Here is a 26,280-nt window from a genome sequence, read left to right on the forward strand (position 1 = left end):
ATTCAGAAATTCAGAAATTCAGAAATTCAAAATTTCAGAAATTCAGAAATTCAGAAATTCAAAATTTCAAAAATTCAGAAATTCCGAAATTCAGAAACTCAGAAACTCAGAAATTCAAAAATTCAGAAATTCTGAAATTCAAAAATTCAAAAATTCAAAAATTCAAAAATTCAAAAATTCAAAAATTCTTAAATTCTTAAATTTATAAATTCTTAAATTCTTAAATTCTTAAATTCTTAAATTCTTAAATTCTTAAATTCTTAAATTCTTAAATTCTTAAATTCTTAAATTCTTAAATTCTTAAATTCTTAAATTCTTAAATTCTTAAATTCTTAAATTCTTAAATTCTTAAATTCTTAAATTCTTAAATTCTTAAATTCTTAATTCTTAAATTCTTAAATTCTTAAATTCTTAAATTCTTAAATTCTTAAATTCTTAAATTCTTAAATTCTTAAATTCTTAAATTCTTAAATTCTTAAATTCTTAAATTCTTAAATTCTTAAATTCTTAAATTCTTAAATTCTTAAATTCTTAAATTCTTAAATTCTTAAATTCTTAAATTCTTAAATTCTTAAATTCTTAAATTCTTAAATTCTTAAATTCTTAAATTCTTAAATTCTTAAATTCTTAAATTCTTAAATTCTTAAATTCTTAAATTCTTAAATTCTTAAATCTTAAATTCTTGAACTTTTGGAGTCATATTTTTGATTAGAGAAATTTAATAAATTTTGAGTTAGAGAAATTTTAAAATTAAAAAATGATTCGATAATCCGAATTTTTGCGAGGACTTCTTCAAATCGAGTACGAGCTGTATTTAAAATGTTTAAATCCCTAGATTTTTACACTTCTTAAGTATATTTTGTTCAAGTTTAAAATTATTTTGGTTCTTGTTTTTCATTTTGAAAATAACATTTTAGAATCCTTATGTTTTTTTTTTTTTTTAATTTTTTTGTTTCTAAATACTTTTGAACTTTTGAAAGATGGCATTAAAAATCGGATTAAATCATTCAAACATTGCCAAAATTTGTTTAAACTGTCCGATTTATCGAATGTAGACTGTTTGTCCTTCCAAACTGACCAAACGTGTTAATTGATATCGCTTCCCGATCACGATCACGCGCGTTCTGTGCCCTTTTGAAACTGCGCAACAGAATACTCACAGCAAGAGTCTGCCTTTAAAAAGTCAAAATTGTACATTTTATTTCAGCACGCGCGCTCCGCTCGCTCGCTTCAACAAAGTGTCGAAACCGTTTTCACTGCCATGCCCTGTTTCTTACCTTTGGTTCCGCCGGCCAGCCGCGACCCGTACCGTTCACCGTGGTTCGCTCCGCCGCCGTACAGCGTCCGGAAGACGCTGTTGGTCGCCGTCAGCCGGCTGTCTTCCGGCTTCATCACTAGAGTTTCTTTATTTTTATTTTTTTGATTTCTTGCTCACGACACTGAACCGCTCAGCCGATAAGCTTTAGGCAGGTTTGGTTTTGTCGTTCGATATCTAGGCGCTGATTGATATCTTATCACAAACGGGTTCACACAACAGAAGGGCGTTGCAATATCTGAGAAACTCGCACTCGATTTCAAATTGATGATTTGCTGGTTTTAAACGTTGCTCTGCACCGGAAACGGGAACGACGAAGATCCGAGATCAGCGACTGGTCCAAACTGCTTCTCAGCAGCACCAGTCGGAATTACCAACAGCATACTGGAAGATCGCCGTTCGGTCCAAGGGTGAGTGATCTACAAAGATAATTTGGTTGAAAATAAAACAAGAAATCGTTACAAATCTTCGCTGAAATATCACCTCCGCTCCCGAACACAGGTAAGATGCTGAAATTAAATGTTATGTCTCAATGTCGCGTCGCGCGCTTTTTGCTTCTCTCAAAATCCCCAACTTATTTCCACCCCAGCTTCTAGACCGAGACTGACCGAGACCAAGCCAAGTCGGCGTTGTCGTCAGCTTAAGGAATGTAAACAGCGACGTCAGAGTGCCAACGCCAACAGCCAAGCCAAAATGTTCAGCGTTTGGGAGATAAATGAATTCCGCTGTCGCGGTCGTCGCGGGCGTCCCCGTCATTATGGTCATGTCCCGCGCCACCCCACCCATTCAAACTTGCAAGGGAAGTGGAGGGAATGCTGCTAAATTTAGAAGTGCGCTATTTTTTTCGCGCTCTCACGGAAGACGGGGCCAGCTGGGAAATTTCCCTTCCCTTAGGTTGATTGAGAAGACGGATCCGGACACCGAAATAGCTCCACAGGAGAAGAATTTGGAGACAGGTGTGAGATGGTTATGGTTCTTTTGGGGTTTATCGAAGTGATCATTTTGCGCCAGAGTGGCGAATCTATCTTTGCTAGTGAGGGCGCCGCAGTTATTGGGAAAAGGGTTTGAATTTGTGCTGAGCAATTCTCTGAAACTTGCAGCAACGATTACTTCTTTTATTTTTGATTTGTATGAAACTTTGTGAATATTTTCGCCCATATACTGCCGTTCTACGCATAATTGTCCCATGTTCAAAAAAGGACAACTGAGAAAAACGCGATTGAAATTTTTAGATCGATTTCTGTGTTTCTACGCATAATTGTCCCGTGGGTTCCTATTCGCCCTATATGTCCCTAATTGCCCCAGTTATCAGTTTATCAGTATTATTTGTGATTCTCTTGCAATACAACAGGTAAACAAGATAAAATGCTTAGTAAAACTCATTATTTCGTGATAGAAAATACTTGGCGGACAATTATGCGTAGAAGTGTAACGATGGGACAAACAGACTTGGTGTTGTTTTCAATGATTTTCTGAACTAGATTTTATGTGTTTTTCTGAATGTAAAACTAAACTTAAAAATGATAAAAAGTCAGAATCATCAAAAAATGACATGGGACAATTATGCGTAGAACGGCAGTATACATGTCTTTATTTAATATTGGCAGCAGTCCATACAAAAACTGGATGAAACTTATTCAAAAAAAAAAACTGTATCTTGAAAGCGGAGTCTTCGGTAAAATTTTAGGTTTTGATTTGGACAGTTAAAAAGTTATAAAAACTACCAATTAAATTCTTAATTAATCTAATCAGTGGCACTAGTGGCAGCCAATCTTGCGAAGGGATCCTGGAGAAAGCCCTAGGTTAGATTAAGCCAAGCCTTATTCTTGTCATTTATTAACATTTGAGAGCGCCATTGAAACATCATAGACGTCAAAGCGGCCAGGCCTACTGCGTAAAGTTTACCGCAGAGATAATTCGTTGAAGTGGGTTGTGTTTGAGAACGGAGTGTTCATATTGCGCGTCCTAAGAAATAATCAGTTTTGTATGTATGTATGTATGTATTTGAACCCCCGTCTTGGCAGGACTTGGCCATGACCACAGTATATTTCAACTGAGACGGTTCGGTTAGTAACCACCATATATCTCAAGAACCTTTGAAGCGAATACCTTTCTCTGGCTAACGATTTCTTCTGAAATTGTACGGACAAAGATCGGTAATGCAGATGACTCGGGCCAGGCAATCCACGACTCCCTCGTCCAGTTCATGAGTATATGAGATGGCCCTGGGCTGTTTTGAGACGGTGTTAGTAGTTATATAATGGATTGATATGTTATACCTTGTGACATTATTTCGCCACTACGGATCAATTCAGTTCAAGAGCATTAAACTCCATGATGGCCGACTGGTTAGCGTCCCAGACCATCAATCCAAAGGGTGTGAGTTCGAATCCCACCCACCTAAAGGTTTTTGTTCATATTTAAAGTTCAATTCCTGATTCCAAATTTCAAGGGAACCGACCGGGATTTGATCCTGAACCTTCTGCATTCGAGGCAGAAGCCGCAACCATTAAGCCACGGAGCCGGTTTCCTAAGAAATAATCAGTTTTGGTGATTATCTTGAAGGGGCCTTTAAGATAAGAGCGCAAGCATTTTTTCAATCCATCGCAGTAACCGTTTTGATTTCCGCTTTTCATTGCTGTCAGTTCCACTCGACTTTTTATGTTAATTTGTTTTCGTACTGCGTTTCTTTTTGAAAAAATAAAACTTGCTATGTATTTTAAATCGATATGCTTCTTTCATTTGCAAGGTGTCTACGCCGAGACACCTCTTCGCAGCCCAGTCCACACAAGAGAAAGGGCCAGTGGAATGTGTAAAAAGATCTACTTCCGGATGGTGGATGACAATCAGGTCGAGCGGACGGATTCACGATCACTTGCCATGAGGCGATTTATTAGCTGAGAGCTGGTTATACGTCAGTGCACAGTGGTCCAGATCGTAAAATTAAGTGGAAAATGGATTTTCCGAAAAATTTAAGTTTTGGAGCTTTGGTGTCTTCAGAAGAGTTGTTGCATATGGAAAGGGGCAACTTTTGGTTTGGTTGAAAATTAGGGTGGTTCACGATTAGGGTGATTTTGGAAATCTAACTTTACAGGAATATTTTTGGGAATTTTTCGTCTTCTAAAAGTTGATGGGCTTGCCAATCCAAGCAACTTTGTCGAAGACACCAAAATTTTATCTCGTAATCTACGCCTTCTACGACCAAATTTATAGAAAGCATCTGAGCAAACCTTCAAAAATCAGTTTTTTTAACGTGGCAATTCAGGGTTAAGTTTTAGAGAAAAGTGGTATTCGGGGCACTTTTAGAACTCTAAAAAACAAACATTTTTATTATCTGACAAGTCAATTTGGACTTAAGGGTCAAAAGTTACAGCGATTTTAAGGTAAAAAAGATGCAAATTTAAAACTTAAATATCTCGAAAAGGCGCAAGCCAAATTTTAAGCACTAGGTTGCATTTAAAAGAGGAGATCCAGCACTACAAACGCTGAAAAAATCTCAGGGGTGTTTTTCTTTAAACTCGAGATATCGGACCACCCTAACGAATTTTGAAAATTTTCCAAATATATGTTTTTACATGTAATTTTGCCCGCTGAATCTGAATCTGCCCTCAGAATTGACCCAAAGTGTCGAAAAATCGATTTTTGGTCATATTTTGGGTTTAAATGATAATTTTACATGGAAACCCAAAATATGACCAAAAATCGATTTTCGACACTTCTGGGGGCAGATTCAGATTCAGGCAAAATTAATGTAACATATATTGGAAAATTTTCAAAATTCGTTAAATGGTCCCATAAGGTTTTCCCTTGTAAATTAGACTTTTTAAATAAAGATATCTCGAGTTTAAAGAAAAACACCCTGAGATTTTTTCAGCGTTTGTAGTGCTGGATCTCCTCTTTTAAATGCAACCTAGTGCTTAAAATTTGGCTTGCGCCTTTTCGAGATATTTAAGTTTTAAATTTGCATCTTTTTTACCTTAAAATCGCTGTAACTTTTGACCCTTAAGTCCAAATTGACTTGTCAGATAATAAAAATGTTTGTTTTTAGAGCTCTAAAGTGCCCCGAATACCACTTTTCTCTAAAACATAACCCTGAATTGCCACTGTTTGGGCACACTGCCCAAGGAAAAGTAGATGTTGTGTTTTGTTTGCACCTTTATTTCTTGGCCCGTTAAAACGGCAGACAAATTTGATAGCCCTTCTGGCAACCCTGTAAGCAGAGAAAATCAGAATAAACCGAACCTTTGTTGAGACAAGTCGCGCGGTGTTTTTCTCCCGTCAGAACCCCTCCATTTTCTCGCGGGTTTTAAAAAGTGTTAAACTGAGCTATCGAACATTTTTTGGTCCGTTCTCCCGGATATTATTCGGAGAATTTGGAGCTGGTTCCCGGTTCGTGAGTGATTAGCCCGGTGCTAAGTTCGGCTGCGGCCAAAGTGAAGTCGGTTCTTGTGTCCGTGGCACAAGTTCCGGGAAGTCGCCATCTTGGGCGAAGTGGACTCTTGGGTTGGTGCTACGCCACCAAGAAAGTGTGTGCCCGTGGCACGGAAAATTTAGAACCAGTTGAGAACGCTCGACTGGACGGAAGTTTGGGGTCGGCGCTACGCCACCAAAATTGTGTGTGTGTGTGCCCGTGGCACAAATGGAAAAAGTGGTCGCCATTTTGGCGTGGAAAACTGACGCCGGTTGCGATCGGCTGCAGTAGTGTGTGTGCGTGTGTGCCCGTGGCACGTCGAAAAGGACGCCATCTTGGCAAGTGCTAACAAAGTCCGTCTCTGCGCGAGACCAGTGAGTGCGAGAAAACAAAAGTGGCCATTGAAGAGGCAAAAGTGTGCACGGATGAGCGACCAGCAGACGCCCACGGGAGTGTCGTCCGAAATTACGAGGAGGAATATTCTCGACGCTCTGACGGGATCCAAAGGAAGCGTGGTGAAAACCGTCGCACAGCAGAAAGTCGAACAAGAAGCCCAGCAGAAGAAGCGCAGGATGGAGAAGAACCTGGAAGCGTTGGAGGATCGGCGGGACATGCTCGTCGAGAAGTTGGAGCGGATGAAAGGTTCGCTGGAGGAAGTGACAGTAAGTGTCCACCTGCTCAAGCTCTACGAGGAGACGCTGCGGCGTAGCGCGGACGATTACGACAAAAACTACTCCGACATCATCGTCCTGCTGCCAAAGGAAAGAAGAGCCGAGCAGCGTGGGAAGTACGCGGCGTTTGAAAAGCTGCACAGTACCGTGTACGAGAAGTTGCAAGCGAGGATCGCCGAGTCGGAGCTCACCACGAAGCTGTTGGAACTGCCGAAGGCACCCGCCGCCGCAGTTGCCCCTCCGCAACCTGTCTACATCAAGCCCCAGCGCCGGTCCCGCACCTGCAAGCTCCGTTCCCTACTTTCAACGGCAAACCGGAGGGCTGGTACAGTTTCAAGAACCTGTTCCAGAGCATTATGTCTCGTTACACGAACGACCCCCCAGCCATGAAGATTCTGTACCTCCGAAATGCGCTCGTCGACGACGCCAAGGACAAGATCGACCAGGACGTCGTAAATAATAACGATTACGACGCGGCCTGGAGGATTTTGGAGGACGAATACGAGGACAAACGCCTCATTCTGGACACGCACATCGACGCCATTCTGGATTGCCCAAAAGTCGCCAAGGAGACTCGCGGCAAGTCCATCTCCAAGCTGGTCGAGGTGTGTGCGAAGCACAGTGAAGCTTTGGCTGGTCACGGGTATCCAGTTGAAGGGCTAGCCGAGCTAGTGATGGTGAACGTGATCTACAAGAAGCTCGACAAGGAGACGCAAGAGCAGTGGGAGCTGAAGATCGGCAGCGGAGCGTTGCCGGAATTCGAGGAGTTCATGGAGTTCCTGCGGGAACGTGGGCGTGTTCTGCAGCGCACAAATCGCTCCCAGCAGCAACCGGCGCAGCAGTCAACAGTGGCCCCAAGCAAGCAACGCCAAGCGTTCGGACAGAAGGCCCAGCCCCTGCTCAAGTCGTTCGTGCAGGCCACAACGGAAGTGTGTGGCCACTGCAAAGAGGATCACCCGATCTACCGGTGCTCGACGTTCAGAGACCTGAGCGTACCGGAGCGCAAGTCCGTTGCCACCAAGGCAAACTTGTGTTACAACTGCTTGAAGGCGAGACACCGGGTGAGTGATTGCGAGTCCAAGACTCTGTGCAAGGTGCAAGGCTGCGGCCGCAAGCACCACAGTCTCCTGCACGACAGTGGTACACGAAGCAACCAAGGTCAAGGAGCGTTGAAGAACTCTGCAGCAATACACAGAGAAGAGCTTCAAATGCTACTTTCGACTCGGTCACATGCTCTCAGGCAAAATTCGAGCTGAAGATTGGGCTATATGATCGGTAACGATCTCTAGATGGGTCAAAAATAAACGAGATTTCCTCAATCTCGCTCATCTCCACGTCTTCGGATCGGTCTCTCGTGCTCGTGTGGCATGGCATTGAGTGATTGGTTTGGGGAATGAGAGGGGCAACTGCTCGAATAATTCGTCAAAACTGTCTCGCTCAAACAATAGCGCTACGGAAGACGATCGTTCGGCAGGCTGTGTATAGCAGCAAAACAGAAAACATGAGAACAGAACATACTACAATAGATACGCAAGTGTCGCAGTGGTCCGTGTCTGTTCACAGTAAAAAAAAAAAAAAAGGTCAAGTTAAGAAGGAAGAATCGAGCCAGTGCTTGCCAGTGGCACCCTCGGTTCCAGCGGGCGGTCCAGCAACCGCTCCAGCGCAGCAGAGCAGCGCGGTGTCCCTCTGTGCAAACGTCGGCGGTGCGAAGCACAAGTGCTGCTGTCGACGGCGGAAGTGATGGTGATCGGCCAAGCCGATTCCACTGTCAAGTGTCGTGCGCTGTTGGACTCGGGGTCTGACAGCAACATTATCACCGAGAAGTTGGCGAACAAGCTTAAGCTGAAGATGGATCGCGTGGACCTACCGGTGAGCGGTTTGAACGACATCCAGACCCGAGTGAAGTACTTGCTGTCCACGAAGATCGAGTCCTGCGTCAACGCCTTCGCCTCACCCGTGTTGGATTTCCTGGTCGTACCACGCATCACGTCGAACTTACCCGTGGTTGAGATCGACGTCGCAGCCTGGCCCCTGCCGCCAGGACTGCAACTAGCTGACCCAAAGTTCCACACCCCTGGAGAGATTGACCTTATCATCGGCAACGAAATCTTCTTTGATTTGGTCAAGAGCGGTCGCGTCAAGACCGGCCGCAACGCGCCAACATTGGCCGAGACGGAACTCGGATGGGTCCTAGGAGGAGCGGTACCGACCAGAAAGGCCAAACCATGCCCGCGTGTGTGCCAACTGAACCACTTCGAGGAGGAGCTGAACAAGACGATGGTGAAGTTTTGGGAGATCGAGTGCGTCCACCCAGAGACCGACCTGACCGTAGCTGAGGCTGCCGTCGAGGAACACTTCCAGCGCACCCACTCCCGAGATGCCGAAGGCCGGTTCGTCGTCCGGCTTCCTTTCAACAACCAGAAGAGTCAACTGGGCGACTCGTACAACAACGCGCGGAAGCGCTTGGACAAGTTGATGATCTCGTTGGCCAGGAACCCAGCCAAGCGTGTCGAGTATTCCGCGTTCTTAACCGAATATCTCACACTGGGCCACATGAAGGAAGTGCAACACGTGAACGACGGAGGTTACTACATCCCACACCACGCGGTGTACAAGGCCTCAAGTTCGACCACCAAGACAAGAGTCGTTTTCGACGCTTCGGCGAAGACCACGTCTGGTCTGTCGCTGAACGATACTCTGGATGTTGGGCCAACAGTGCAAAACGACCTTCTGTCGATCATCCTGAAGTTCTGCACCCACCCGGTCGTGCTGACTGCCGACATCCCAAAATGTACCGGCAGGTCAAGCTGCACCAAGACGACTGCAAGTATCAACGGATTTTGTGGTTGGATGACGACAGACAGCTGAAGGTCTACGAGTTGCAGACGGTGACCTACGGCCTCGCCAGCTCACCTCACCACGCAACAAGGGCATTGGTTCAACTGGCCACGGATGAAGGCAAGGATCTACCGCTCGCGGCGCGGGTGGTCAAGCGGGACAGCTACGTTGATGACTTCCTGACCGGTGGTTCGTCCGTCACCGAAGTTGTCCAAATCTACAAAGAACTGACGGAGCTGCTGCGCCGAGGAGGGTTCGGCGTCCACAAGTTCTGCTCGAACAGCACCGAGGTGCTACAAGCGATTCCAGCTGAGCTGCACGAGAAACAGGTTGATTTCGGGGAGTCCGATGTCAACAACACAATTAAAACTCTCGGACTCATTTGGAACCCGCTCGAGGACTACTTTGTCTTTCGAGTGCCCCGACCCATCAACGAAAAATGGACAAAACGAATCGTGCTGTCGGAGATCTCCAGCCTGTTCGACCCCTGCGGCTTCCTTGGGCCGATAATCACGCTGTGCAAGCTGGTGATGCAAGACGTCTGGGTTCGTGCGCTAACCTGGGACCAACCACTTCCGGTCGAGCTTTCACTGCGGTGGAGGCTGATTCGAGTGCAGCTGCCAGCTATCAGCAAGATGCGGAAGAAGCGATGCCTGATCGCCCCGGATGCGGTGAACGTGCAACTCCACGGCTTTTCGGACGCCTCGAAGCGAGCATACGGTGGTGTGCTGTACATCCGGAGCGTCAACAAGTGCGGCGAGATCAGCGTGTGCCGAGCTGCCAGCAAATCACGAGTGGCTCCACTCAAGGAGCAAACAATCCCCGGCTGGAAGCGTGCGGCGCAAAACTGTTGGCGGAGTTGACTCAAAGGTCATGGCCGCCCTGGAAGTTCCATTCGACGACGTGGTGCTTCACTGCGACTCCAAGATCGTTCTGTGCTGGCTCAAGAAACCTCCATCGGCACTGAAGCAGTTTGTGTCGAACCGTGTAGCCGCAATACAAAAGTTGACTCGAGAGTTCACGTGGCGTTTCATCCGATCGGAACACAACCCAGCCGATGTGCTCTCCCGGGAGCGCTGCCGGAAGACCTGCTGGAGCACGAGCTTTGGGAGGACGGCGCACCTGAGTTGTGGGAACACCAGCTACCAGAGGACCTGTCCGAGCCGTTCGACGAGTCCCAACTACCAGAACTCAAGCCGGCGATCGTCCTGACGGTCGTCAACCCGAAACCAGCGATCGACTTTACGAGATGCAGCAACTACCGACGACTGCAGCGGTCGTGGGTGTACGTCGAGCGCTACATCAACCTGGCGGTGCACAAGCGGCGCGAAACATCTGGCATCTCGGCGGACGAGGTGGCCCGAGCAGAAAACCATCCTTGCGGTGGTCCAAAAGCAAGCATTCGGTGACCTGTTGAAGCTGCTGCGGTCGAACTCCAACAAGCAACACTCGTGGTCCAATCTGGCGCCGTTCCTTGGAGAGGACGGTCTCATCCGAGTCGGTGGCCGTTTGAAGTATTCAGCGATACCCTACGACGGCAAGCATCAGGTGCTCCTACCTGACGGCCACCACGTCACGAAGATCCTGGTTCGCAAGCTGCACGAAGAGAACTTCCACGTTGGCCAAAACGGACTGTTGGCCATCGTTCGCGAACGCTACTGGCCCTTGCGAGCAGGTCTGCTGATCAAACAAGTCGTTACGAAGTGCCAAATATGTCGCAGACAGAACCCAAAGCCTGGTAGTCAGTTTATGGGCAACCTACCAGGATACCGGATCAACCCCGCGCCACCTTTCTCCAAGGTGGGCATCGACTACGCTGGTCCGTTCATGCTGAAGACCGGAGGACGAGGATCAAGGCTGCAGAAGGCGTACGTGGTCGTCTTCGTATGCATGGTGGTGAAGGCCATCCATTTCGAGCTCGTGACCAACCTCTCAACCGACAACTTCATCGCCGCGCTGCAGCGATTCGCTAGCCGACGTGGGCTCCCCAGCGACATCCATTCGGACAACGCCACTTGCTTCGCCGGTGGCAACAACGAGCTTGCAGCCCTTCGAGAACTGTTCAACAGTCAACTGCACAAGAACAAGCTGGAGGAATTTTGCAGTCTCAAGGGCATCCGCTGGCACTTCATTCCACCGAGAAGCCCCCACTTCGGAGGGATTTGGGAGGCAGGAGTGAAGTCCATGAAACACCACATGAAGCGGGTCGTCGGCGAGACCAAGCTCACGTACGAGGAGATGACGACGTTCCTGGCACAGACGGAGGCCATCCTCAACTCCCGGCCCCTGTGCCCGATGTCTGAAGACCCGAACGATTTGACGGTGCTGACGCCGTCGCACTTCCTGATCAGCCGGTCTGGAGTGGCTCTACCGGAACCGTCGTACGCGGATGAGAAAGTCGGACGTCTTAGCAGATGGCAACACATCCAGTACATGCAGCAACATTTTTGGAAAAGATGGTCTGGCGAGTACCTCCATCAGCTGCAAGGACGACCGAAGTGGAACGCTGGAGTCAAGGAGTTCAAGGTTGGTGAGCTGGTCCTGCTGATCGACGAGAACTTGCCTCCGCAGCAGTGGCGGCGCGGACGGATCGTCGCTACACACCCCGGAGAAGACGGCGCTGTCAGAGTGGTGACAGTGAAAACTGCAACGAGCGAGTTCAAGCGAGCAATCACCAAGGTTGCTTTGATGCCTTCGGTTGAGCCTGACGCCTCAACGGGGGGAGAATGTTTGGGCACACTGCCCAAGGAAAAGTAGATGTTGTGTTTTGTTTGCACCTTTATTTCTTGGCCCGTTAAAACGGCAGACAAATTTGATAGCCCTTCTGGCAACCCTGTAAGCAGAGAAAATCAGAATAAACCGAACCTTTGTTGAGACAAGTCGCGCGGTGTTTTTCTCCCGTCAGAACCCCTCCATTTTCTCGCGGGTTTTAAAAGTGTTAAACTGAGCTATCGAACAGCCACGTTAAAAAACTGATTTTGAAGGTTTGCTCAGATGCTTTCTATAAATTTGGTCGTAGAAGGCGTAGATTACGAGATAAAATTTTGATATCTTCGACAAAGTTGCTTGGACTGGCAAGCCCATCAACTTTCTAGAAGACGAAAAATTCCCAAAATATTCCTGTAAAGTTAGATTTCCAAAATCACCTAATCGTGAACCACCCTAATTTTCAACCAAACCAAAAGTTGCCCCTTTCCATATGCAACAACTCTTCTGAAGACACCAAAGCTCCAAAACTTAAAATTTTTTCGGAAAATCCATTTTCCACTTAATTTTACGATCTGGACCACTGTGCAGTGGCATCTATCGCAAACAGTGGGGATTTGTATTAATAATTTCGAGAAAAATTAGAATCCTGCGCTCCAATTAATCGCCGCAGAAAGATATCGCCGCAACGGAAAAACCTATAGAAGGCAAGTGAAAGTAGGCTTAGGCAAACCAAAATTGTTTACAGAAACTGACAATCTGAGAAAATCGTGGGGGCTTGTTCGGCTGGCTGGCGTTGGCTTTTTGGTCCTGCCATCGATTTTCTGAGTTTCGAGCCGGACGCAGAGGTTCTGCAGCCTTCGCGTTCAGCTTAGTAGTATCCGTGGATTGCAGTCTTTGTACCGGGTAGGATGGACGCACAACGGACGTTGTTTGCCCCGTCCGGCAAGAAAATCACCAAAACTGATATTTTCTCAATACGCGCAATACAACAACATAATTTAAAATCTACATGGGAGAAAGAAGCATGGGGACACACCACCCAACGCTCCAAGTTTTTGGTTTTAGGCAATTATTCGCTGAGAGCGCCACGCTAAGAAGTTTTGATACTCTGGAATGGGATATTTTCGCAATTGCAAAAGAAAAAGGTATTTGTACCCCGATCTACCGCTCACGAGGCGGAAGCGTTACCACTGGGCTACGTTGCTCGGACACTTTCCGCAAAGCATTTCATTTTTTTCCCGAAGAAAGAATGGTCCTATCTTGCTCCTGGCAAACGATACAGGACGCTGGTCTAAACTGGTCTAAAATGTAAAAAATACTTTTTAGACCAGTTTTTAAAATGCTACAGTCCAGACTCGATTATCCGAAGGCCTTGGTGAAATTTCACTTCGGATAATCTAATTGTCATATTGTTGTCTTATTTTCGATTTTTGAGCTTTAGTATGTCCCCTAAACTAATTTAGAATTTTTGAATCCAAAATGGCGGCGATGAAATTTTGAAAAATGCATTTTTCAATTTTACAGACAATCAACCATTCAAATTTGCCTAAAATAGGGTCGCAGAACTCGAATTTGATGTTAACAGTAAGAAAATAAAAAAAAATACGTACCATACAAACCTTCGGATAATCGAGGCTTCGGATAATCGAGGGGGGGAACCGTGGTGTAGCGGTACGCGTGGTTGCCTCTCATCCAGTCGGCCCACGCCTTCGGTCTAACCTAGATGTTAGGTCGTTAACTCAGTCCAGGTGTAGGAGTCGTCTCCCTGGGTCCTGCCTCGGTGGAGTCGCTGATAGGGCAGTTGGACTCACAATCCAAAGGTCGTCAGTTCGAATCCCGGGGTGGATGGAAGCTTAGGTGTAAAAAGAGGTTTGCAATTGCTTCAACAATCAAGCCTTTGGACACCTAGTTTCGAGTAAGAATCTCGCAATCGAGAAGTCAAGGCAATGCTGTAGAGCGAATAATTTGATTTTTTGATTTTGGATAATCGAGGCTTCGAATAATCTAGTCTGGACTGTATATCTTTTTCCAGGAGCAAGATAGAACCATACTTTCTTCGGAAAAAAATTAGAAAATTTTCGCAATTCGACCGCTATTGTATTTGTTTCCCAATTGGAAGAACAATGAAAATCAAAAAAATAAATCAAATAGAAAAAAAAGTTGGGTTTCCCTGCACCGATTGCTCCCAAAGGGGTTGTTCTGAGGCCTAATTACTACAGAAAGTTGCTGTTCTGATTGAATTGGTAATTTTTTAAAGAATTTCCTATCCTGGCCAGAGCCGATGGACAAAAACTTTCAAAAATATTTGCATTGGTCTTAAGCAATGTAAATTTCAATTTTTAATTCGGTTTTATTGGTGAATAATAAAGATACAATAAGTTTTGTTGAGGAGCAAAGAACTCTGGCAGGGTAAAGAGATTTTCCCGGTAACTTCTTGCCGGGCCGTATTGCCACTGCCGGCAGCGACCACGCTGGCGAACGATCGCCCTCATCCAGGAGGGAACGCTGAGAACGTACGATGATCAGCTGCCGGCACGGTTACGCTCGTACTTTGCTGAGGTGGGTGGGACGCCGCTGCTTTTTCTTCTTCCTCTTTTCCTGCTCCTCGAGGTAGTTTTTCCTTGCGCTGCATCCACGGTAGTTGCTGGTATGGTTACCTCCACAGTTGGCGCACTTGATGCGCGCCTTCGTTTGCTCTGCCTTGTCCCCAAGTCCGCTTTGCACGGCAGTGCACACGCCTCAGAGGGGTGTGATTCACCGCACTTCACACAGCGGGGCGGGAGGTTGCAGTTCCGCGAGCCGTGGCCGAATTTCTGGCAACGGTGGCATTGTGCTGCGTCCGACGGGTTCTTTGAGTAGAACCGCCAGTTTACCCAAAAACCGTCCAACGCCTTAGTTCGCCGCAGGTCTTGGATTTTGACGGTGCCGCGGTCGAAGTACAACAGGTACAGAGTGTGCGTACCTGTGACTGTTGTCTTCCGCGAGAGGACTAAGCAATGTAAATAAAATCGGCTTCACGTTGGAAATTCTAATATACAAAATTGATGAGCTTGATCAAAGCAAAACTACATCGGAACATCAAACAAGGTACCCCAATCTACCCACCATTGAAAAAAGGGCTAATATCCACTTTTGGCAAAAACGAGATATTAGCACCAGGTGGTAGAGGATGTTCCAACGCATCTTCTGGAACTTGAATTTTAGTGAAATAGTGTTTAGACTTGGCTGCCGATGCGAAAACCAAACGGCTAATATGCCACTCTTATGGGAAATTGCCTTGAAGGAGATTTTGTGACAAACACTAAAACGCGTTTTTCTCGGAATACTTGATTCGGCATAATAGCCGAATTTTCAATTATGGGCAGCAATCTCCTACATAACGCTTAGTCAATTTCTACTTTCTACGAGAAAGATAAATGTGACTATAAAATCTCAAGATCGTAGATATGTACTACGCAGAGCTAGATGCTTTATAGTTAATCCTCTCGATGCAATTCGCAAATGTGACTTTTATTTTCTTAAATTCTATTAATGACCAACGAACGACCTTGCCCTTTCGCAATGGCCTTGTTGAAGTAATATTTGCCAAAAACCTACGAGCGAAAAATACGCACCAGGAGCCAGGGTGAAGGTCACTGATGCGTCCCTCCCAACCCCCGACACGGCACCAGAAACTTTTCCGACTTCACGGAATTGGGCGCTATAATTAGACACTAATCTGTTCGCTAAGTATTTCCCAACAAGTCAATTAACGCCCTTCGATAGGCTGTCTGCTGCAGTAAAATCGATTTGTTTGAATCTTGTGTGTTTATTTTTATCATTTTCCTTTGTTGGTTGGGTTACCGAGCTGCGAAAATCTCGAAGATTGATCGATTTTGGAAAAAAAATCAAACTTTTTCCTTACCTTGATGAGTTAATCGACTAGAACTTTGTTGGCGGTTTAAAACACTAATTTAGCTGCTACGATGGCCGTTGAACACTGTTAAAATACTGATTTTTACACAATTTATCGTAAATTTTATGATAGAATTTAAAAGTTTTCAGGTCCGAACAACAGGAAAAGAATCGACAGCTGATTGAGAGATTTTTTGACAAAAGGCACTCATCTCAAGACGAATGTTTTTCTTTTGGGGAGTGCCATGACAGCAAGGTTGCCAAATCTTCCGAGTGGCATAAGTTTGAAATTTGATGCTGGTTTCAAGCAAAACAATACAAATGGGCCAATGTATGTTTGTAAATATTACACATTAGGTCTATTCCCGTACTTGCAGAATTGCAGAATTTCTGCAGCTTCTGCAGAATTCTGCAGCCAGCATAAGTCACTTTTTTGCAGTACGTTCCCGTACTTTTCAGCTTGCTCTCTTCATCTCTCTCTTTTGCAGAAGTTCTGCAAGGAGAGAAGCGGCAAAAATTTTGCCTGGGTAGCGCGTTCCAGTACTTTTTCTGCAACATTGTACACAGTTGAGTGGATTTACTCAAATTGGGTATTATTTTTTTATTATTTCAAAATATTAAAAAAGGTTGACAAAAAAAGTAATTGAAAGAAGTATACCTCTAGGACTGGGACATTATTGTTTTATGCAGCACAACATTTTATTAAAAAAATCAAGGATGTATTAATTATTAAGTAACTAGAAATTAATTATGCTAAGGCAGAAATTAATATTAGAAACAACTCAAATTTTGTACATTAGGTAAACAATTTTACAAATGAGAGTGGCAGGTACGTTTAATAAATATGATAAAAAAAAGACAAACAAAGGTTTTATATAGAACCATAAATACATGTTTAATAGCAGAATGTTTAAAAGATTATTCAGGATAACATAAATAAATTATGACTGGATGTCACATGAAAGAACAACGGTGACGAAGTAAAATTGACAAATAAAAATGATCACAAAATCAAAAATGAATTAAGCAATCTGGAAATTAACAAATCCATACTTAAAAATATGAAAGCTTTAAAAAACATTAAATCAGATATTTGAGAAATAAAAAAAAACTTAAAGAAATTATAATTTCAAATACAAGTAAAATTAAAAAAATCTGTAAACCAAAAATTTTAAAGCTAAAAAATAAATAAAATAGGAACAGTCAAAATTTTCATGCTCTAAATCTAATCTAATCTAATCTAATCAGACCCTAGCGCAGCCAATCTTTCGAAGGGATCCTGGAGAGTGCCTTAGGTTAGATGACGCCTAGCACTCTTCTTGTCATTTATTAACATTTGTAGTGCGCCATTGCATTAAAATGCATTGAAACATCACAAGTGTTAAAGCGGCCAGGCCTACTGCGTAAAGCCGTATCGCAGAGATGACTCGTAATTGGGTTGAGTTTGAGCACTGAGTGTTCGAACAACAACACAATTCTGAATCGACAGGGGAGGAAGAAGCGTGGGGACACACCACCATACGCTCCGAGATTTTGGTTGTATTCGTTGGGAGCACCATGGTAAGAAGGTTTGGTACTCCGGGACCCTCTGGGATGGGACACTGTATTTCCACGAATGCCCTGGACTCTATTTGCCGTGGTTATAGCGCCACAACTCGCTCTTCAGTCAAAATTTTCATGCTCTAAATCCTCTAAATTTGAATTTCTAACCTAAAATATGCCTTAAAAAATGTGTGTTTATTATGATTCAAGATGGCGTATAAATTAAACGTACGTAATTTTAAGAATTTAAGAATTTAAGAATTTAAGAATTTAAGAATTTAAGAATTTAAGAATTTAAGAATTTAAGAATTTAAGAATTTAAGAATTTAAGAATTTAAGAATTTAAGAATTTAAGAATTTAAGAATTTAAGAATTTAAGAATTTAAGAATTTAAGAATTTAAGAATTTAAGAATTTAAGAATTTAAGAATTTAAGAATTTAAGAATTTAAGAATTTAAGAATTTAAGAATTTAAGAATTTAAGAATTTAAGATTTAAGAATTTAAGAATTTAAGAATTTAAGAATTTAAGATTTAAGAATTTAAGAATTTAAGAATTTAAGAATTTAAGAATTTAAGAATTTAAGAATTTAAGAATTTAAGAATTTAAGAATTTAAGAATTTAAGAATTTAAATTTAAGATTTAAGAATTTAAGAATTTAAGAATTTAAGAATTTAAGAATTTAAGAATTTAAGAATTTAAGAATTTAAGAATTTAAGAATTTAAGAATTTAAGAATTTAAGAATTTAAGAATTTAAGAATCTAAGAATTTAAGAATTTAAGAATTTAAGAATTTAAGAATTTAAGAATTTAAGAATTTAAGAATTTAAGAATTTAAGAATTTAAGAATTTAAGAATTTAAGAATTTAAGAATTTAAGAATTTAAGTATTTAAGAATTTAAGAATTTAAGAATTTAAGAATTTAAGAATTTAAGAATTTAAGAATTTAAGAATTTAGAAATTTAACAATTTTCATTTCGACAAATAACATTTTTTTGGTTCATATAAGAATACAAGCTGGTAGCACCGTTAAAGGTTTAATTTATAATTTGCCAATTAAATTTACCTGTTATTTAACACACATATTTAGTATATTCCGAGGTATATTCAAAAACAATTGAAGATCAAAAATTATTCATAAACAAATATTTATTTGAAATTATTAAACTGAAAAGAAATGTGTCTTTTAAAAGTTTTTAAAAACAATTTGTTTTTATAGTACAATTTTTTGTTGGGGTACTAGCCGTGCTGTAATACTATGGCTTAAGTTATCAATTTTTTATCAGGTAAAAATATAAACACTAAAAAATCGCTATATCATTTGCATAAATGAACTAAGCCTGAAATCGTTTATATGAAAAATCGTTCTCAATAAAACCAGACATAAAAAAATAACTCAAATACATTTTTATTACAACTTATAATAAAATGCTTAATTTCACCCAACTTGCTGATTTTATGTAAGCGTGTAGTCAACATCCATCACACCAAATTGCAGTAACTTTTCAACAAGAAAGAGAAGAGAGCTTGCAGAAAAGTACGGGAACGGTTTTGCTGCAACTTCTACCTCTCTCACTGCAGAATTTCTGCCTGAGAGAAAAGTTACTTTTGTTGCAGAAAAGTACGGGAACGCTCTACTGCCGTTTTTGTGCAGAATTGCAGAATTCTGCAGTACGGGAATAGACCTATTGTTTTAGAAGCAAATTTAGAGCTGATTTTTCAAAGCAAAATGAAACCACAGACAAACAGACGTGACATTCGAGTTCCGAACCATCGCCCTTCAAAAACGAGCCGAAAACGGTTATGTCAAATGCAACTTAGCTTCGGCATCCACCTAGGTTTGAAGCATTGTTGAGGCGTTCCCGCGGGTGTCACAGCAAAGCCGTGCCTGGGCTCTTTCCGTTTATTGCCTTCGCTCATACCTCTTCCAGGTTGAGCAGATGATCGCGGAAAGCCGCGACATTGTTCCGGTGGCGGCCGGAGATCACATTGTCCGATTTTTCCGACCGCGAGAATGTTACCTCCGAGGTTATCTCCAAGAAGAATGCAGTGGTAAAATCATGAATTGAAGCCTCCTGATGCGATCCAATATTTTGTGGCCACCTCTAGCAATATCGTGCGCATGAGAAGGGCAAATTAGTTATGGAACAATTTGGTTAGGATTTTTCGTCCTAGATCTAGTCCTAGATGCTGCTGGTTGGTCAAAAACAATAATATAATTTCGATGGTGGCATTTGCTAGCACGTGGCTTGATTGTCTCACACATATAGTGACAGGTACATGACAATAGAGCTATCTAAGCCCGATCTCACGCAAACTAGCTTACCATTTGTTTTTGCTGGCGGGTACAAATTTTAACCTAAAATCCATCGTGTACGTACACACAATACATGCGCACGTAGATAACTCTATCGAGAAATTAAAAGTGAGAGAGTGTGCAACATGGAGTTAAACTTTCTGTGAAGTTGCTGTGAAGATTACCATGGCACTTTGAAAAATTTAACTCCATGTTGCATTAGGTGTAATAAGGCTTTCTAGCCCCAGTGAAAAAATATAGTTTAACACAAAAATGACGAACTCTTCGTCACAGTGTCCTGATGCAAACAAAGACCGAGCTCGAGCTGTCACAGCCCTGCGAAATATGTTTGCTGACATATCGGGCGGTGAGTCAAAACCCAGCTAGAAGTCGCCTGACAAAAACTTTTGCTAGAAAGAGATAGGAAACCTGATGCAAACAAACGTCCAGCTGTGATGTAAACATACTTTGAATGTGTTGGTAAATTTCTGACTAGAAAGCCTTATATGGTTGTATGGAAAAAAATAAAGTTGTCCAAATTTAGCGAGCACAGCAATTTTTCAGTTCCTTTTGGGGTCCTAAACAACTCCCCAAAGTTTGGGAACGATTGGTTTAGTCCTCACTTTGCGCAAAGCGATTCAATTTTCCATATAAATTTGTATGGGAAAAACCATTTTTTTGGATTTCGATATTTATAAATCCACGTTTCACGCTGTACTAAAACCGGATTCATATTCGGATGCTCTGGAAGGTGCTCACAACTTTCCCGAAGAGAGTATGGTGCTAACTTGCTCCTAAAAAAAGATACAGTGTGTTCAAAACTCGTCTAAAACGTGTTTTTGCTCGAAAATCACGTTTTAGACGAGTTTTGAGGACGCTGTATCTTCTTTCAGGGACATGCTAGCACCATACTCTCTTCGGGAAAGTTGTAGAGCACCTTTCAGAGCATCCGAATATGAATCCGGATTTAGTACAGCTTGAAACGTGGATTTTATAAATATCAAAATTCAAAAAAATGGTTTTTCCCATACAAATTTATATGGAAAATTGAATCGCTTTGCGCAAAGTGAGGACTAAACCAATCATGCTCAAACTTTGGGGTTGTTTAGGACCCCAAAAGAACTGGAAAAGTGCTGTGCTGGACAGGGTTGATTGATAGACACACATGAATTTTCTTGGTGTACTTTGATTTGGTTCTGCACGCGAAATATTGACGAGCAGTGCTCGTGCTTATGTTAAGCACGCGGTGCTTATGATTTCCCGTGCCTATGATTAAAAATTGTTTTTGAACCCAAATATCTTTCAAATATTTTTCTAATCCACGGAATTGATAAACTATGGTTCCAGTTCAACACGGATCATTCCAGTTTTATTTTTTTAATAAAATGATAACTGTTAACCAACCAATTTCATTTATTCCGGATGGAGATATTAAAAATAGGTCATCTCTTTGATGGAAGTGAACGATTAGGGGTAACATTAGCAACCGCCCTTGCCATCGTTAGGTAACGTGAACACCCGCTCTGTCCCGGAATGGTCGGATTGGTTCTATTAATAATTGGACCACAATCCGTCGTTAAGCAACATTCCGCGCCAGGCATTACCCTCAAAAGATGGCCCCTCGATACGCTCGAAACAGTGGTACTGGGGCTCGAAAACAGCCAAGGAGAGGAACTCAGACGCAGCGCCTGTTGGTCGTTCCTAGTCCCGAAATCGGCATGATGCCGAGGAAGCGAAGCCGGTCACAAAGTTCACAAAGGTCAGCGAAGGGCGCTGCACACGGCAGTTGAATACCGGATTATCGCTGCCGACAACAAGCCACTGCAACCAGTAAACCACATCCCCCTGTAATTCCGGGTGGATTTTATTTTCACAACATCTTGTTCTTGAATAACTGGAGTTGCCTTTTGTTTCATACAGTATCTAAAATTGAAAAAAGGCTTTTTTTTATTTGATCCCATGACAGAAAACAATATTTTAACAAACCTTTTAAAATAATTTGAAAAAAATCCGTTTCAAATAAGCACACGTGCAGTAATGTGCTTGTCTTGTGACGTGCTTACCAGAAAAGTAAGCACATGAAAATAAACAAATGACGTGCATCACCATAGGCACTGAAAAACATGCGTGCTAGGTGACAACTTGATACCCACCTCCTTTGACTTCAGCACGACACCGTGCATATCAATCCACCCTGGTGCTGGAAAATCGATTTTGATATTACACCCTAATGTTGCATACACACACTCTCACTTTTAATTTCTCGATACAGTGCGGTTCTAAGTATAGGGTATGTTTAGGCTGTGTTTCGGCTGTTGCTCACCAGACAGCGCCGTGATTTGATGCACGCAGAAAAATATTTTGTAGAATCAGCCTGTACGAGGTTTGATTCAACAAAATTTTTGTTGAATATAATCAACGCAGATTTTGCGTTGAAACAAACCATGATTTTCTCAATTCCACAAAAATCTTTTGTTGTTTTGAAAAAGTTGCTTTGACGTTTAGCGTTGATTCAACAAAAATCTTGATTTTCAAATCAACAAAACGTTTTGTTGATTCAAATATGCCTTATTTTTCTGCGTGTGGGTTTATTGAATACGATGGATTTTGAAAATAATTTGTATGAAGAGTCTCGTCTGTTTGTCTGTGATGAAACTATGTACTACCACAAGAGGATGATATTTTATTTCAAAACGAATTTTGACAAATTCAGTTTCACGGTTTTGCTTGACAGAAAGTTTCTTCTCTGACAGCTCGTTCCAAGGGGACCATAGAGCTATCTAAGCCCGATCTCACACACACTAGCACACCATTTGTTTTGCTGGCTGGTACAAAATTTAACCTCACTTTTTTTCGTGTACGTACACGCAATACATGCGCACGTAGATAACTCTATAGTTGCTCAATCGCAAAATTTTGGTTTGATTTATGTTTGCACTTCAAGGAAGCTTCTTTTATTACGTAACGCAAAAATCGAATTTTAGGCCCCCTCTCCCCCTCCTTTCGTAACAAAATTTTCATACAAATTTCAAAAATTTTATTAGGAGCGTAACACGGCCTCCGACCCCCCTCTTCCCCTACTGCGTTACGTAATAATAGAACGCTCCCAATGACATTTGAAAGAAAAAAAAATGTAAAATTGAAATTTATGTGAATTATTTCGATTGAGCGTGTAAACCAAACGCCAACAGTGTGGATCATATGTTGCAGAAGGCGCGCGAAACCGTTTGCAGCATAAATCGATGTAAACAGTCCGCATAACATTCACCGTTGGGCGATTTTACATCTCGCGAGAATTCTAACGAAAAATGGACCAAGCAGTGCAAGTTATCAGTGCCAGATACCCCTGCCGCAAGGCTCTCATCCAAAAGCTGTACCAACTGTTTGGCGACGGCGACCCGTTCCCCCCGGCGGTCTACCTCTACGGCCACACCTCCACCGGCAAGAGCAGCATCCTGCAGGCGTTCCTGCCCCTGCTGGACTCCTCCACCACCCCCACCAGCTGGGCCATCCTGAGCGCGATCGAGTGTTACACCAACAAAATCCTGTTCGAAACCATCCTGAACCGGCTGACCGGTCACGTCCCGTGCGCGGCCAACGCGTACGCCTCGCTGGCCAGCGTCGACTCCATGAAGGACTTTGTGGCCCAGCTGGCGCGTCTGTCGCCCTCGCGAAGCTACATTGTGGTGCTGGAGAACGCCGAACGGGTTCGCGACATGGACCACAACGTGCTGCCGATGCTGCTGCGGCTGCCGGAGGTGACCGGACTGAACGTGTGCGTGCTGCTCGTGTCGGATTTGCCGTTTGAAAAGTACTTTGTCAGAACGGGGCTCGCGCCGGTGGTGAAGCTGTTTGTGGCCGAGTACAGCAAGAAGGACATTCTGGTGATTCTGATGAACGATTTCGAAGCGGTGCGGGAGCAGTTAGGGATGGAGTTGGAGTAAGGGTTATTTTGGGGTTTTGTTTGGGGATATGTGATACTGATTGGTTGTATTTTTTAGGTCTAACAAGCATGCCAACTTGTCGGAGGAGGAAATTGATAAACGCCTGAAGATTGTGGAGATGCTGAAGCCTGATTTCTACGAAAATTATCTCAACATTTTTCTGAACGTGTTCTTCAAGGTGTGTCGTGACTTGAAGGAGCTGCAGCTGGTTGCGCTCGAGTGCTTCCACAAGTACTGCGAACCGGTGCTGGATGGGACGATTGCCGCGGACGACGTGACCCGGCTTTGGCGTAATATTTCGAAAACCATGAAACTTGCCCTCGGAACAATCTACATGCGCATGGGGAACGTCAACCAGGAGTTGCTGCGTCCCGCCACCGTCGACGGTCAGACGTCTTCGGAGTCCGTCGAGCAGATGCAAACGATGAAGCGGCTGGCGCAAAACCTGGAACTGCCCTTCTACGCCAAGTTCCTGCTGATTGCGGCGTACCTCGCGAGTCACAATGCCGCCAAGGAGGACAAACGACTGTTTATGAAATACCATGGCAAGCAGAAGAAGCGCCTCCAGACGGTCAACGCCAAGGCCAAGGTGTCGGAAAAGATGGCCACCCAGCTGGGACCGAAGGCGTTCACCATCGACCGGCTGTTGGCCATCTTTTACGCCATTCTGGACGAGAAGGTCGGCCTGACGTGCAACTTGCTGGCGCAAATCTCAACGCTGATTCATCTCAAGTTTCTGAACTTTGCCTCCGGCGAGGGCACCATCATGGACGGCAGCGCACGGCTCCAGTGCACCGTCGGGATGGACTTTATCGTGCACATCGGCAAGATGGTCGGCTTCAACGTGAGACAGTACCTGTGTGATTTCTTCTAAGCTTGCGTGCGTGTCTTTTTTATTTATTAAACTCAACTTGTTACTATTTTCAATAAATATTGCGGTAAATCCGAGATGTGAATTGTTTCGCTGAGGGTGGTGTCGCGAGACCGCAGCTGAAAGAGACCATTCTGGAGACACTGGTCGCGCAGCAGCAGGCAGTACGGGACGGCAATCGAGTCGAGGTGGTGCAGCTGCTTGGCCAGGGACCGACCGCCATTACGCTCGGAGCAGTCGAGCACGGGAAGGTTCGCTTTGCGCAGCACGTTGCACAGGTGTTTGGCCAGGTCGCGCAACTCCGGCATCAGGGCGGGGTCTGGAAAAGAGAAAAATAATTTGCAACTCACATCAGAAGCAAGAACGCAGTACTGACCGTCGGACAGACACACAATGCCACACTTGAACGGCGCCAACTTGCGGTGAATCCTCACGCTCGCATCGCCACCACTTTCAAACGCATCCAGCACGACTTGCAGCGTGGCCACTTCGACGCACTGACGCACCCGCAGCACACTGGGCCGGATCCTTTTACTGCTGGTTCGGCCCACCTTGATCCGGAAATCCCCCAGCTCTTCCTCGAGGGCAGCGGCGTCCGCCGGAACAAGTTCCAGCTGCTCCAACGTTAGTTCCTCTCCGCCAAGGCGACTCTTGATGGCGACGGATTGAACGCGCGTGTCCGCGTCCTGACGGGGGTCCGAAATGAAGAACCGGCCCGGATCGCACGCGTACCGCATCCACCAAATCTTGCGCTGCCGTTGGACTTTGTACATGAACTCGCTGGAGGTCGACGGGTTGATCAGGTATCGGCAGGAGAGCGTGTGACCCTGGTCCAGATTCAAGTTGAAGGAATCATTCAACGGAACCTTCCCGTTCGCAAATCGCTCCTCAATTGTAACTCCAAACGGTACATTCGGATCGAAGGTTTCCTTTACAAAGCCCAGGTTCTCCCGCATCGGAATCCCGGAACTTCCTTCGTACACCGCTGTTCCAGCTTCCCCTCGTCTAAATTCATCTCTCAGATTATTGCGCAACATTCGTCCAATCGGGCTCAGCTTAAAACCGTCCACTACATTCTCCCCCAAACCTAAAGCTACAAATTTACTATCCCTACAAGCTTCCAGCAGCTGCCGGAAGCCCACAATCCCCCCACCAACCATCCCCGCCCTCACTTCTTCGGTTCCTGCTCGAGCGGAATATTTCCCGGTGGCGCCACAAAGTACTCCTCCTCGGTAACGCGTGCGTTCCTCAGCACATCCTGCTGGATGTTCCCGTCGGTTACGCGGTCCTCGCGCAGTGTCAACCGCTCCCGCTCCAGCACCGTGTACAGCGGTTCCACGCCCTCGGTGTCCACGGACAGAATCTGCGACGCAAACTCGATTGCGTCCTCGAGCGTTCGGTGGGCCTCGGCGCTGTCCAGATCCACCAGGCTTAACCGCTCCAGCAGCTGCACGGTTTGAGCGTCCACCGGGATGCGGGTGGGGGTCGATTGACCAACCGTCGTCGTCGACTTGTGTGGCCGCTGGGGAACCTTGCTCGGATGTTTAAGCTCGTGGAAGTTGATCTTTAGCCGGGTGTTTTTTTCTTGTGTCCCGGTTAAATCGGCCGGTTTCGTTGAGGCAAAGGTCCTCACCAGCGAGTGGAGGGTGCGTCCCGGGGGTGGTCGTAGACGGAACGGAATTCTAATCATGTCACACGAGCAGGCGGACTGCGAAGGAACACGGGATTGATAAGCTGAATGTAGGTTTGTTTTGATTGTTGCGTGATGCGCGAGAGAAGAATCAGCATGA

At 44.3% G+C, this 26,280-nt stretch overlaps 7 protein-coding genes across 8 annotated transcripts in view; 4 read left to right on the forward strand and 3 right to left on the reverse strand.

Annotated features, from left to right (window-relative positions):
- The window catches only part of LOC6045226 (DDB1- and CUL4-associated factor 6), a 20,758-nt gene extending 4,722 nt beyond the window's left edge, over window positions 1-16,036 (reverse strand). Inside the window, exons 1-2 of one of the 2 annotated variants that reach the window (XM_038256501.1) lie at window positions 15,849-16,036; window positions 1,278-1,734 (exon numbers count right to left, since the gene is read on the reverse strand). In XM_038256501.1, the coding sequence (XP_038112429.1) occupies window positions 1,278-1,392 (115 nt within the window). In that variant the 5' untranslated portion in view covers window positions 1,393-1,734; window positions 15,849-16,036. Of the gene's footprint in view, window positions 1-1,277; window positions 1,735-1,798; window positions 1,930-15,848 lie in introns of those variants that run through there. The other variant, XM_038256505.1, reaches the window with a different exon arrangement.
- On the forward strand, window positions 6,152-8,138 carry LOC119770791. The gene is made up of 3 exons (XM_038266299.1): window positions 6,152-6,722; window positions 6,782-7,555; window positions 7,978-8,138. Exons 1-3 carry the CDS (start codon window positions 6,152-6,154, stop codon window positions 8,136-8,138), a joined length of 1,506 nt encoding a protein of 501 aa, XP_038122227.1.
- LOC119770795 lies at window positions 8,138-10,098 on the forward strand. The gene is made up of 2 exons (XM_038266306.1): window positions 8,138-9,100; window positions 9,199-10,098. The coding sequence occupies exons 1-2, from the start codon at window positions 8,138-8,140 to the stop codon at window positions 10,096-10,098; spliced, it is 1,863 nt and encodes a 620-aa protein (XP_038122234.1).
- Window positions 10,109-11,992, forward strand: LOC119770798. The gene is made up of 3 exons (XM_038266311.1): window positions 10,109-10,206; window positions 10,290-10,629; window positions 10,679-11,992. Exons 1-3 carry the CDS (start codon window positions 10,109-10,111, stop codon window positions 11,990-11,992), a joined length of 1,752 nt encoding a protein of 583 aa, XP_038122239.1.
- A 6,782-nt stretch (window positions 16,037-22,818) lies between the features above and the next one.
- On the forward strand, window positions 22,819-24,564 carry LOC6053092 (origin recognition complex subunit 5). The gene is made up of 2 exons (XM_038248136.1): window positions 22,819-23,615; window positions 23,677-24,564. Exons 1-2 carry the CDS (start codon window positions 22,984-22,986, stop codon window positions 24,491-24,493), a joined length of 1,449 nt encoding a protein of 482 aa, XP_038104064.1. The 5' UTR covers window positions 22,819-22,983; the 3' UTR covers window positions 24,494-24,564.
- On the reverse strand, window positions 24,479-25,650 carry LOC6053090 (DNA polymerase subunit gamma-2, mitochondrial). The gene is made up of 2 exons (XM_001869204.2): window positions 24,867-25,650; window positions 24,479-24,809 (listed from the first exon to the last, which is right to left on the reverse strand). The coding sequence occupies exons 1-2, from the start codon at window positions 25,648-25,650 to the stop codon at window positions 24,526-24,528; spliced, it is 1,068 nt and encodes a 355-aa protein (XP_001869239.2). The 3' UTR covers window positions 24,479-24,525.
- Window positions 25,642-26,280, reverse strand: LOC6053091 (glutamyl-tRNA(Gln) amidotransferase subunit C-1, mitochondrial). The gene has a single exon (XM_001869205.2). The coding sequence runs from the start codon at window positions 26,178-26,180 to the stop codon at window positions 25,659-25,661; it is 522 nt and encodes a 173-aa protein (XP_001869240.2). The 5' UTR covers window positions 26,181-26,280; the 3' UTR covers window positions 25,642-25,658.

The sequence above is a fragment of the Culex quinquefasciatus genome, chromosome 1, assembly GCF_015732765.1.
Source record: "Culex quinquefasciatus strain JHB chromosome 1, VPISU_Cqui_1.0_pri_paternal, whole genome shotgun sequence".
In the NCBI taxonomy this organism is placed as follows: Eukaryota; Metazoa; Arthropoda; class Insecta; order Diptera; family Culicidae; genus Culex; species Culex quinquefasciatus.